Below are 13,291 nucleotides of genomic sequence, written 5' to 3'. Positions count from 1 at the left end.
TTTCTTTCAACCACTGTGAATAATACCAGAATACAAAGTTTTCATTATTTTGTCATGAACTTGAATTTTCCTTTAGACAGAAGGCAGATGTTATAAATGTTATAGGTCAAACATGAAGTGATGTACAATATTTCATGTAATTGTTCATACATGAAATATTAATTATTAATTTCAGTATACTAAAATATTTAATGTAAAATAAATGATTATCATTTTATGGTACTGACCATGTACGAAAAATAAAGGGACTATACCCAAACAAGTTCTTTGTAACACACACTGCTTGGCAACCTAACGGTACAAACATGCAAAATAAACATATTTTCTGTCTCATTCAGCTCTCAACTCAAGAATCGAGTTACACTAAAAATAAAAAATACTCAAAAAGATTTTTTTGTTGTTATTAGTGAACAAGAGACAGAGAGAATAGATAGGATAATGTCTCAGTGTGCAAGCCCATCTGCATTAATATATATATAGAACATACTGCTCTGTAGCTGTTATGTTGTGTAATGTTGGCAAAATGATTAATATGGTCTGAACATGTACTAGTTATTGGTAAATTTTATGCAGTGTTCTGAGTCCACATTGTTGAGAAGTTCGGTGCAATTTGTATTCCTGCAGAAACAATAACCTAATTATCAAATTGCAAAAAAAAAACAACCTTGAAAACTTGTTTAGTTTTTAGTAAAAAATGTTTAGTGTACAAGACCGTATTTGTTCAGGGTGGTTGTTATTTGTAGCTTTTGCAAAGAGAAAAAAAGACTATTTCCACTTACCTGATGATTGTGATAATCCTCAAATATTAGGACACTACATGTACTATATTCCATTATCAATTAACACCTCTAACTTAACTATTCAATCTTGTTTTAATTACAGCGTACACTGTCACAACAACGACATGGCTATGCAGTGTTATTTACACACTATTTAAATATGCTTAGAACTTTGGTTATTCCAGTTGAAACCAGATAGAGGGCAACATTCAACAGAAGAGGTCAAATCAGCAAGGCTACCAGTAGGGAAATGAGGCTTCTTTAGGGAAATGAAAATTTGTCAATGTGCTATCAAGGCCATTGTCCATACAGCAGATGTTATAAAGGACAAGATATCATATGCATTACTAAAGATAACAATTCAGGGGTATATCATAGAATAGATTCGCAATAAATGTTAATTATATCCAAGTCAAAACAGTACAAGCACTTAAAAGATAGCATATATATGAATCGATTTAACAGAATCTGTGACTTTCAAATTTACAATAGAAAGTGATAAGGTTTTTTTATATTATTTTTGTATGACTATATTGAAACAATAAAACTAGTTGACCAGTGGTCTGTGGTCTTCACTTTAGCATGTACTGAGATATAATTTTTGTTGGATAAGAAAACATCAAAGGAATTATTAATTTGATAACTGGAATGTATTTGAAAAATTAAAGGATATATAAAAGTAAATGAATTACAGTACATGTGTTAATATGACTGCCTGACCAAAGACACCATGTCTGCCAAAGCATGCTGGTTCAGTGGTAGGATTCAAACCCACATCTTTCATTTGAGAGTCTGGCATGCTAACCACTGGGCCACTCTGGCCCTTGCCTCCATTGATCACCTCTGACAACATATGTGAGAGTGCATCTGGTCTATTTTACATCCCCAAGTCTTCAGTGGGTCACCTAGACTGGTCTATTTTACATACCCAAGCCTGCAGTGGGTCACATAGACTGGTCTATTGTTCATCCCCAAGCCTGCAATGGATCACTTAGACTGGTCTATTGCACATTCTCATGCCTGCAGTGGGTCACTTAGACTGGACTATTCTACATCCCCAAGCCTGCAGTGGGTCACCTAGACTGGTCTATTTTACATACCCAAGCCTGCAGTGGGTCACATAGACTGGTCTATTGTTGATCCCCAAGCCTGCAGTGGGTCACTTAGACTGGTCTTTTGCACATTCTGATGCCTGCAGTGGGTCACTTAGACTGGCCTATTCTACATCCCCAAGCCTGCAGTGGGTCACTTAGACTGGTCTATTCTACATCCCCAAATTTTCAGTGAGTAACTTGGACTTGTCTATTTCTCTTTTCCAATACTGTAATGGGTCACATAGATTGGTCATTTGTACATTCCTAAGCACTTTCACTGGTCTATTTTACATCCCCAGTCCTGCAGTGGGTCACTTAAACTGTTGTAAAAATAACAAACATTAATATAGTATTGAATATCATTACTCGTTATATCATTATGTCCCAAGTAGAAGATTGCTGTTATGACATCAACAAATCTTTTAGCAGAATTTTTTTCAGTTGAAAGATATTGTGAAAAACTTATTTTTGACTTTATTTCTAACATGAATTTGTCATGTGATATTCTCTGTAGTGATCAGTTGGTGTACATTAAAGAAGTAACAACGAATTCCATGTTGGCTTCACCAGGGCTGGTATTTGTCTTTTTATCCCTGGTTCCTGGTATTTGTCTTTTTATCCCTGGTTCCTGTATTTAATAATCAAATTTTGTTTCAGCTTCATCATTGAAAACATCTATTCCATTATCTAATAGAAGTTACACTTAAATCAGAACAGTATATCATCTGCTATACTTGGTAAATGCATTTTTCTTGTCATATCTCACTTTTCTTTCTTCATCTCTGTCAATATATATATATATATATATATATATATATATATATATATATATTCATCTTGGCTGCTATACAGTGATTATGACCTGGAAATCCTTTGGACTTTTCAATGACAACTTGGTCTCAGGGTTTGATTTTTGGACTTTTCAATGACAACTTGGCCCCAGGGTTAGATTTTTGTGTGCTGAATCTCAGACTTCAGGAATTTATATCCCCTGAATTAGTTTGTTCTCAGATTTGTTTATTTTAAATGCTGTATTGAATTAAATTTGACTTCAAATATTCTAAGACTATTACAAAGATAAGTTATAATGTAGAAATTATCATTGTGTTTATAACAAATATAATATATTATTATTTACAGGTCCATTTGTGATGAACACTAATGAAGAAATCCACCAGGCAATGATGGATTACCAGTCACACAAAAATGGATTTGAAAATGCTGGTAAATGGGAATCCCAGGCTGTCAAAGATGAAAGACATTAAACACATGAATACTTTTTATGTATGTATGAGACATTCAGGATGAAAGGACAGACAACAGTCTTTATTGGTCCTAAGATAATTTTATTGGTTTGGATTGAGGATCTTGTATCATGGTTTCAGGTTCCAATTTTGTATATTTTATAATGGATATATTCTATGATAATGACTTGAATAAATCGTTTTGAAATTGTAAAACATCTGGGGAGGGGCAATGTTTCTGTAGTATCAATAATATGAACTCAATAAATTGTCAACGCTCTATCATTATACACATAACAGGTAAAACTCATTCATCCTTCAAAGATGGGGGGAGGGTGTAGACAAAAATGTTCAGCTCAAACTTTAAACATATATGCTATGATATTTTTATGATGTTCAATACATGTTGTTCCCGGTTCGAGTCTTGGATTCAGCCAGTGTGGGTATATGAGAAAGCTTGCCAGTAGTTTCTCGTGGGTCGGTGGTTCTTTCCAGGGTTCTCCCGGGTTCTTCCTCCACCATTAATACCGGCCGCCATGTATAGCCTATCATGTGCTGAAAAATGGCATTAAACCCCACAACAACAACAACATATTGTTCTATATTGTTACACAAGTCACACTTTGGTATTTCTTATATTTTATATTCATTTGTTTTGTGTCATACTCTCACTTGCTTTCAATCTTAGACTCAGTCAGTTTTAGTCATGATCCTCACAATTGATTGGGCAATATGTAACAATTTTATTTTAAAGTGTGTGCAGGGCATTGTTATGGACACATGAATTGAAGTCGAGCATAAGCTCAATGGAGTTATGGGTATAAAATAATCTCTTGTTTCGACATAATTCAGAGACCACTGTTGCAGATCAAAAGAAATAAACATTGCATACTTCAGACTAGAGGTTCCTGTAGCTTATAAAGAAATTTGCATTAGGTTACAGCCTGTCTAAATTAGCTTTATTTACATTAGATTACCACTGGTCTAAATCAGCAATTATTACATTAGGTTACCACCTTTCTAAATTAGCTTGTTTACATTAGATTATCACCTTTCTAAACTATCTTTCTTACATTAGGTTACTACCTGTATAAATAAGTTTTATATTTGGTTACTACCTGCCTAATTAGCTTTCTAACATTACATTACCAACTGTCTAAATTAGCTTTCTAGCTTTACATTTCCAACTGTCTAAATTATCTTTTCCACATTAGGTTATCAGTTGTTTAGATTCACTATTTTATATTAGGTTACCACCTGTCTAAATTTGCCTTTTTCCAAAGATGATGCCTGCTTAATATTGCAGTCTTGCTATGTTGAAGTAAAAACAAATCACAAAATTAGTTTTATGGGGTTTTAGAGAAAAATCTATAAAAGGTTTTGATTGTTTTAAACCGTTTCAAGGGTGTACCTTTAGCAGTATATTTTATGCATGTCATGGGGAGAGCAGTTGTTGGGTTTTTGATGCAAAAGTTGTGTCCCATGTTACATTTCATTGGATTTGAGTTCATTGTATAATCTAGGATCTAGCAATCATTCATAATGTATATGTGAAACATTTTATAAGCTTTAGAAGTTGCTAATGGTATTTCCTGTTGATGAAACTCAAAGAAGGCTGGAGTTGATACGTCACATTAACTCTCATAGGTCAATTCAAGCATTTTTATTAATGACTTAGACTGAACAGCCTGTCATGTATATAATGTAGTGGTAGCAGTTCAGACATTATTTTGTTTAATAGACAGAATGATGTTAGGTTATGTATTGTCACAGAGGAATCAATTATTCTGTGACTTCTCACTTTGCATTTATCTGATTGGTTAAATTCCCAGAAGCTATATATACAAAAACATATTGCCCTCATGTGCATGCATGAAGGTAATAAAAGATTACAGTGCTTTGGTCGTGGCCTGACTTCTGTTTGTTAATATTCTCTGGTTTGAGCATTGTCAAATATATATTGTTGCATCAGTGATAGAATGTCATTTCCATCCATGCCTATTTTTGTCTTTCCATTGATATGTGCCATCTGTTTATAAAATGTACCAGTGCAGGTTCTCATCTTAAATTTTGGAAAGGGTTTAGACATTAAATTTATCAAGAAAAGAACAAATCTTTCTAAACATTTGTTGTTATTTTATTTTTAAGATATTCACCATTTCTTATGATTTCAGTATTTTACATAATGAATGGAAAAGGCAACCTATTGCTGAACTTTTGAAGTTAATTTTTATACAGCTGTTACAGCAAATGAAGATCAGGAAATGATATACAATAATTACTGAATTCTGGTGCTAGTTGAAACAAAGATGTATCAGCCTATGAAGATAAATTCTTTTGTCAACCTTGGCAAAAGTCAGTAATTAATAGTATAGAGGATGTACTATTTTCTCAGGAGTCAACTTAAACATTTCTCAATTATTGTGTATAGACCTTTCCTGTAAACAGTGCTTACTTAGTTATCTCCTCCTAGCCAGTAGGTGTCAGCATTGGCCATTAAGGTCCTGACAAAGCCTGGTTACTGAGCTTGTACGTTTGACTATTTATGGTAACAGATCTATTAACTTTTCACTTATTTCAAACTACTTAATAATTCATCTCACATAACTAACACAACCAATAACGATCCAAGTGTAATTTAAAAGCAGATTCGCAATACACAAATTGATCAGTTTTATGTATTACTCTTTGTCCTCTATGGAGACCACTTCTCTGGAGATTCTGTAATTGTAATAAATTAGAGCTATAAATAGTTTCACGTTTTGCTGTGTGCATCTAAACGGAATAAATTAATTTAAATATTTATGGTGTGATACTGTTAATAGATATCTCAACACAAATAACATAAACTGTGATGGATAAATCAATAAAAATAACATTGCTTTATTACATGTGTTTACTGGATTTATCTACATGTAATATCTGCACTATAAACAATTTACTTTTATCTGCTTCATTCTTTCTTCCTTTCGCTTTTTCCTTTGTGATCATAGTTACAGATATACTGATACGTGCTCGGTATTCTAATTGATATAAATATTACACACAGAAATAAAAAATAATCATGTATGACACAATGCAGTGGTTTTGACAATAATTTAGCCATCATTAGTTTTGGTTGCTTCTTAGAGAAGTGTGTTTTACAGGAAGCAGTGATGTTGATAAGAATTTTTCATTTGGCAGTATTGTTTCTTTAATCACTGAGTAAACAAGGTTACAGGATAGAAGCAAACATCTTGTCTATTGTTATCAAATTATATTGTATGAAGGAAGTGGTGGTTTTGGACAAGAATTTAGCAGGTAATAAGGTATATTGTATGAGTACATGTACTAGAATTAATAGGACAATAATTCATAGTCCTAATTTGTGCAGTAAGAAGACTTAAAAAAATTATATAAGTCATATTGTGGCTTGTTGACCTTCTCTTTTTCATAACACCAATACAAATAATTGTGATAATTTAATATCTGATGTTATATCCTACACCTGTTTCATAACTGTAAAAATTAGAATTGTGACTTTTTGTCCTTTCTCCTTCAGTCCTACAATCAGGTATCTAAGTCACTATCTCCAGTCTCCCACTCATTGCACCAAGATGTTAGTAGGGCAGTAATTCGGGGTGGGGGATTTGAAACTACTTGAAAGTGTTCTCTTGTCAGGTCAGCTAAAACTGCATCATTCTCAGGTTTAAGGTGTTATGTGCACTTTCTTTGAAAGACCATAACTGACTCTGACTAATGGGTTTAATATCAGCTGCATGTGTCAAAACTATTTGGCATTTTGCATTTGTAGATATAACATGCCATAATTTTGTTTTATTTTTTGGTCAATGAGCAGCTCTTATAATCATTTAGTGATTAAATTGTTTTTTAAAGGAATTTATTGAGTCTGAAATTTAAAGACTCGATCTGGTCCACTAAAATGGGAATAACTGGGAAGAAGACTTAATCGGCATTGCCCAGGGATTGTATGTTATTAACTTTCTGATCTTGCTAATCGTTTGTAATTTGGAATTACTTTTTACCGTTTTACTAAGAAAAAGATCACTTATCTACACACAAAAGCTTTCCTGCTGATATGACTGCTTGAGATAATCACTGGTATTCAGAATCAACACATAGGAAATAATTGTCTCTAAGACAAACCACAGAGATGAATCAGTACCTTAATGGCAGACGGTCATGTGATACTAATATGGTCACGCCCATGGAAACAAAAATAGAAAGGTCTATATTCACTGATAAGTTGAGTCCAACTGCAAGCAATATCAACCCTAATCTGCCATTGCATGATGCACCAACAGATCAGGGTCTGTGTTTTATCTACTGATTATACCTAACAAACTGCATAGAACAGATCTGCCAGCACATTGTGAAAATAGATCAAGGTCTGTGTGGTTTGCAGTCTAACACAAGTTGGTTTACTTATAATTATGTATTAGATAGTAAATACAACATTTTGCAGACTTGCTTCCTTAATATTGTTTAGTGCCATATATATATATATATATATATATATATATATATATATATATATATATATATATATATATATATATATATATATATATATATATATTTATTATTTTGTTTTGATGTATAACTCATAATATTTTTGTAATCTGTGTGATTAATATGTATATTAATATTTCCTATTTGTATGAACATATCTAAGTAGTTTTAAATAGTGTATCAAATTGCCTCTTTTGTTATTGTTATCTATATTATTTATTTAAATTTGTATTGAATTTATTTTTACATTACTGTATTTTTCATTTTCTACTTTTGTTTTTTGTCTGAATAAAGTATTTTTTATGATGCAGATTTTGATATGGACAGCTTCATCTGGGTAGGTGGAATTTTGGTATATGATTCTATGACACATCAGCTCATTACTGACTGTATAACACCCAATAAGTTTAGATATCCCACAATTTGTTATATAAACCACACCCTTTATGCAAGACTTTCCAAGGTCACTGAGCACATCCTAGGGCAAAAATTAAGTCTCCATTAATTGTCTCTTATAGACAAAGGAACAACTAGGGCAAAAGTTAAGCCTCCATTAATTGTCTCTTATAGACAAAGAAACAACTAGGGCAAAAATTAAGTCTCCATTAATTGTCTCTTATAGACAAAGGAACAACTAGGGCAAAAATTAAGTCTCCATTAATTGTCTCTTATAGACAAAGGAACAACTAGGGCAAAAATTAAGTCTCGATTAATTGTCTCTTATAGACAAAGGAACAACTAGGGCAAAAATTAAGCCTCCATTAATTGTCTCTTATAGACAAAGGAACAACTAGGGCAAAAATTAAGCCTCCATTAATTGTCTCTTATAGACAAAGGAACAACTAGGGCAAAAATTAAGCCTCCATTAATTGTCTCTTATAGACAAAAGAACAACTAGGGCAAAAATTAAGCCTCCATTAATTGTCTCTTATAGATAAAGGAACAACTAGGGCAAAAATTAAGTCTCCATTAATTGTCTCTTATAGACAAAGGAACAACTAGGGCAAAAATTAAGCCTCCATTAATTGTCTCTTATAGACAAAGGAACAACTAGGGCAGAAATTAAGCCTCCATTAATTGTCTCTTATAGACAAAGGAACAACCATCATACAGTTACAATGTTAAGTATCCTGCAACTGATCTGAGCCATGTTTTATTTGTCAATGCCATCAGTTTTTTGGCTAGTTTGAACTGTCTATCAGTTAGGCCTGTTTCAGTCTCTCTTAGCTTAATTCACCATTTGCTTTTTTTTTCAAATAGAAGTTGACACCATTATTTATGCAACCAGCAGTAACTCACTTGATTTATTTCTCCTTTATTATAAAAAGTAAAACAGCAAATACAAGAATGGCACATGACAAATTTAAAAGAGAAAGCCAGATTGCTATTTTCTTCTAGATGGCTAACAAAGGTACCTTAACTTGTGAAGATATCATATGTTGGTATTATGTTTTACAGTATGTCAACACAAGTTGGTTATTAGTGCAAAGTTAATATTATTAAAGTGCCTGATCCAAGGACACATCATGGTAACCATCCTGTTTGACCTCATTGTAGGATTGGAACAGCACCCATTTGGTTATGTGTTCAGTACACTTAAGCACATAGCACAGGCATGGAATCACTATTAAATGTCTGCATGCTGTAAGTTTCAAGAAAATGAAATGTTTAGCTTGTTCCATGCTTGGATTATGTCAACAATGCTTTTATCTGTTCATGGGATTACATCAGTAAGTCCCTTATCTGCTCTAGGGATAATGTAAATAAAGCCTTTATCTGCTCATGGAATGATGTCTATAATGTCTGCAATACAATGAACTGTGTTCCTGATTTCATTAATCTGAATGGAGGAAAATTAAACCCTAGTCTTCATTAGGAAACTTAATTAATAAAAAAATGTAGCCAGAATATGAAGAAAATTGAAATAAATGAGAAAATTTCTCGAGATGGTAATTGCTTCAACATAGTGCATGGTCTCTGCACTTTTCTGAGTTAATCCTCTTTCCTCTCTCAGTCTGTACCATCACTCCAACCTCACCCAACCTAGTTTGTCTGCAGGGATACACAGATTGTTGGACTAGCGTGCACATCAGCTCTTGACACCTCTCAACATATACATTGCTTGTGTTCTAACCGAATATTACAATCAGAATACTTTGAGTATAAACATGTGCTTGAATGTTTTCATTGTTTTCCTAGTAGATTTGACAGTATTTGTAAATGAAATGAGGTGAAAGATTAGGTATGCCATGTGGAATTAGTTCACAAGGGAACAAATTCAAACCTCAATTAGACCAGTATAATAAAAAATGAAAAGGAATAAATATATATAATCTCTTAAAAAAATAAATTATATCTACCAGAAAAGTAGGTTTTTATCTTATGATACTCTCTCTTTTGTATAATTATATTTTTATATTACAAATTATCCTTCTAAATGTGAACACATGCAGGACGAAATATTAAATGCTATGTTGATTTACTTGCGAATTCTTTACTTGCTTTTGGTATGATGCTTATTTAATTGTCTTCCATATTTGTACATTGACTCCACGGTGTCCAGACCTTTCAAGCCCTGTACTAAAGTTTTTCAGGTAAAGGAGGTAAAATTCTCCTCAATCAACCAATCCATGTGCAGTGCCCTTATTTTCAAAAATCTAGGTAATCTTTATCATCAACGTTTTAATTTACCACATCACACTTATAACTGGATTCAGTCTTTTTCCATATTGAAATTGATAATGGAAGACTACACAGCATGTGCATGGAAAACAGATTTTCTCCTAACTGTGGAACTCCTTTGAGAATATTTGGAGAGTAAAAACATGCACATAAAAGACTCCCCCCAAATAAACTAGTCTTTTGTTTGTGGATAACAATAAGTGCTGAAATTTTTTATTTTGCTTTGATTTGGTATAAAACTGAAATGACTGTACAATAGTTTTGATAAATTTATTATCAATGTTAGAAGAATAGATTAAACAAGCAGTATTATCTGTGTTAATGATCATATTAGAAGAGTGGATTAAGTGGGTTAGAAGAGTGGATTAAGTGGGTTTAGAAGAGTGGATTAAGTGGGTTAGAAGAGTAGATTAAGCAAGCAGAGCAAGAGGCAGGGCTAATTTTTAATTGCTGGAGAAATTCACACTTTTAAAGCATGAAAACCTTTTTAAACTATGAAAATAAACGTTTTCAGGATACTATTCAGAGTGAAAGAATAAATGGCATTATGAATGACAAGTCAAGGGAGATAACCTTCTATACACTTGACTAGTTAATTTCCTCAAGCTAGTCTCTTGTGAAGTACATCACTGCTTTGGGCCACCTATTTCGGTAGTTAAAAACAGTTGGGTCTTTTTGAGTTTTATCATGTAAGTTGGCTTGATATATTCCTATTCTTATATCATATCCATTCTGAAATTATGAAAATTAATATAGGAAAACCTTGGGGTATAGTTTTGCATGCTATTTACAAAATAAGGTTAGTGCTAAAATCTTTCTGATGTTGTACCAGCACAGCAAGAATGACGGCAGAGTGTTTCTGTGCCAACACTTCTTGCAACTGCTTAACAACCATGAGTTTTACTGTGGAAGGGTCAGTGAGAACCTGCAGCATATTATCTATCTGTCTGTCCGTCCATCCATCCCCATCCATCCATCCATCCATCGTAGCGATAGGACAGTCAGAATAGTACTGATTAGGAAAGGCAGAAATAATGGAAAGAGTGTCGGTGTACGTTTTGTTCCTTCATACTCAGACAAATCCGGCTTCCGTAGCGGCGATGAGATACTGAACTTCAACCATCATAACTATGATAATCACTAGGTCTTACTTGTAGCTGACTAGTTCGTTAAAATGCGATTGTGGAAAGCGCCTGCTTGTGAGATACACCAAGTCAGGAGCTTCTGCAGTTATTAATGGTAGTTTGTTCCAAGTCCCTATTGTACGTGAGAAGACGTTAAACTTGAAACAATTTGTTGATGCTGACTTTAATTGAAACTTATCACCGTAGTTTGCCTTTGATTGGCTATACGCTAGGGTGACGTATTTGCCCGCTGGTATGTCCACTAGATTGTTCACTATCTTGTACAACATGCTCACCTGGGACTTGTCCGTCCGGAGTCGAGTGATTCCCAATGGAGATGGTTCAACATTGCGCTGACAGTGCTAGTATTAGGGTATCAGTTTGTAGTGAATCTAGCAGCTCTCCTCTGAACCATCTCTATCTTATTTATTAGTTCTTTATTATTTGGGTTGCACACGGTTGAACAGTACTCAAGACCTTGTGGACAAGCGTGAAATATGCCGCACTTTTTACTTCCTCGTTATTGATTTTGTAGGTTGCGGCGTAGGAAACCAAGGTTACTGTTCCCGTTTTTCACCATCTTTTCTGTGTGCCTATATGCCTTTTCTAAGAGTGGTCTCTGGACAATTCCACCCTGAGATATTGTGTTGCCTGCTCAGTGGTTAGTTTGTGCTCCATAACAGTATATTCGGACGAGATCGGTGATTTCTTCCTGTATACTCTTAGGATGCTGCATTTTTCTGGGTGGAACGACACACCCCAATTTCTTCCCCAGAAGGCAATCGGTTCGAGTCTTCTTGAAGGATCTCACAAGAACCTGACAAGAACGTTTTGAAATTCGCAGCGGTGCAACGGAAGATGAAAGTTGTATATATCATTTACGTCGATTTCGACTGCGTAAGATTCCTCTAGAAACCAAGGTTAAAACAAATACGACTTAAGTGGCTAAATAAGTCGAAGGAGTGTTTTGCTACACCGTTGTCAGATGTGACGGAGCGACTGATCCGCTAATGTTGTACTATGGGAAGAACTGGGGTGAGGAGTTATTAAACCGCTTGAGCTTACAGTGAATGGAATCTGTAACAGCTCCCCTCCTCGTCCACAGATAATTATTTTGACCCGTAATGACAGTCATCTTATCATTGTATCTGTGATGGAGCATTTAGATCCATTGAAAGATCAAACCTTCGCATTCACTGTCACATTACTGGTATGTTCAGAGGAGCCGCACACAATGCACGCAATGGATAGCTACGAATTTACTAAGACAAAGCAAGGGTTCTGGATGTACCTGTGCGGGTGTTATGGTAATTTAATAATTCAAAAAATCTCAACGGCATCGAACGCTGCAATAATTGTCATCCCCAACAACATGAAAATATACATGACGTTTCGGCTTGACCAGCTATACTTCACTGATTCGCTGCAGTTGCCCAATTCCAATATGGATAAACTAGTTAATAACCTTGCAGCGGAAACTACTGGTTATGACCGCTTTATGATCACTTGTCTATACGGTGGCGCTGAATTTGAAAAGTTTATTTTACCTATTTACTAGCGACCAGAAGATTTCTAAAACTCGATTGCCACCGTTTGAGGCCAAGATATAGTTGGAACTGTCTGACATCGATCAACGTTTGTTTATCGGACGCGGTAGTCGCAGCTGGATTTCAATGATGAATAACCATTTCACTTGCTCGAACAACCCAGGCGTGAGCGGATACGATTCTGTCCATGTATTAAACTCCGACAACCTGTAATGATTGGCGATGATGCAACCAATGTCAGCAGGTTAGTATCAGTGGATCAATCTTGATGATGCAAGCATCCATAAACACATACGTGAGCATGACAAC

At 34.4% G+C, this 13,291-nt stretch overlaps 1 protein-coding gene across 4 annotated transcripts in view; it reads left to right on the top strand.

The window, feature by feature from the left end:
* Positions 1–6,003, top strand: part of LOC149797829 (uncharacterized) — a 31,522-nt gene extending 25,519 nt beyond the window's left edge. For all 4 annotated transcript variants that reach the window (XM_089962847.1, XM_089962845.1, XM_089962849.1 and 1 more), the window contains one exon: positions 3,014–6,003. In XM_089962847.1, coding sequence (XP_089818973.1) covers positions 3,014–3,025 — 12 coding nt within the window. In that variant the 3' untranslated portion in view covers positions 3,026–6,003. The remainder of the gene's footprint in view (positions 1–3,013) is intronic.
* Positions 6,004–13,291: the final 7,288 nt, after the last annotated feature.

Source organism: Sinohyriopsis cumingii, chromosome 6 (genome assembly GCF_028554795.1).
Source record: "Sinohyriopsis cumingii isolate HCF-2022 chromosome 6, ASM2855479v2, whole genome shotgun sequence".
In the NCBI taxonomy this organism is placed as follows: domain Eukaryota; kingdom Metazoa; phylum Mollusca; class Bivalvia; order Unionida; family Unionidae; genus Sinohyriopsis; species Sinohyriopsis cumingii.
This window is presented reverse-complemented; position numbering and strand designations above follow the sequence as displayed.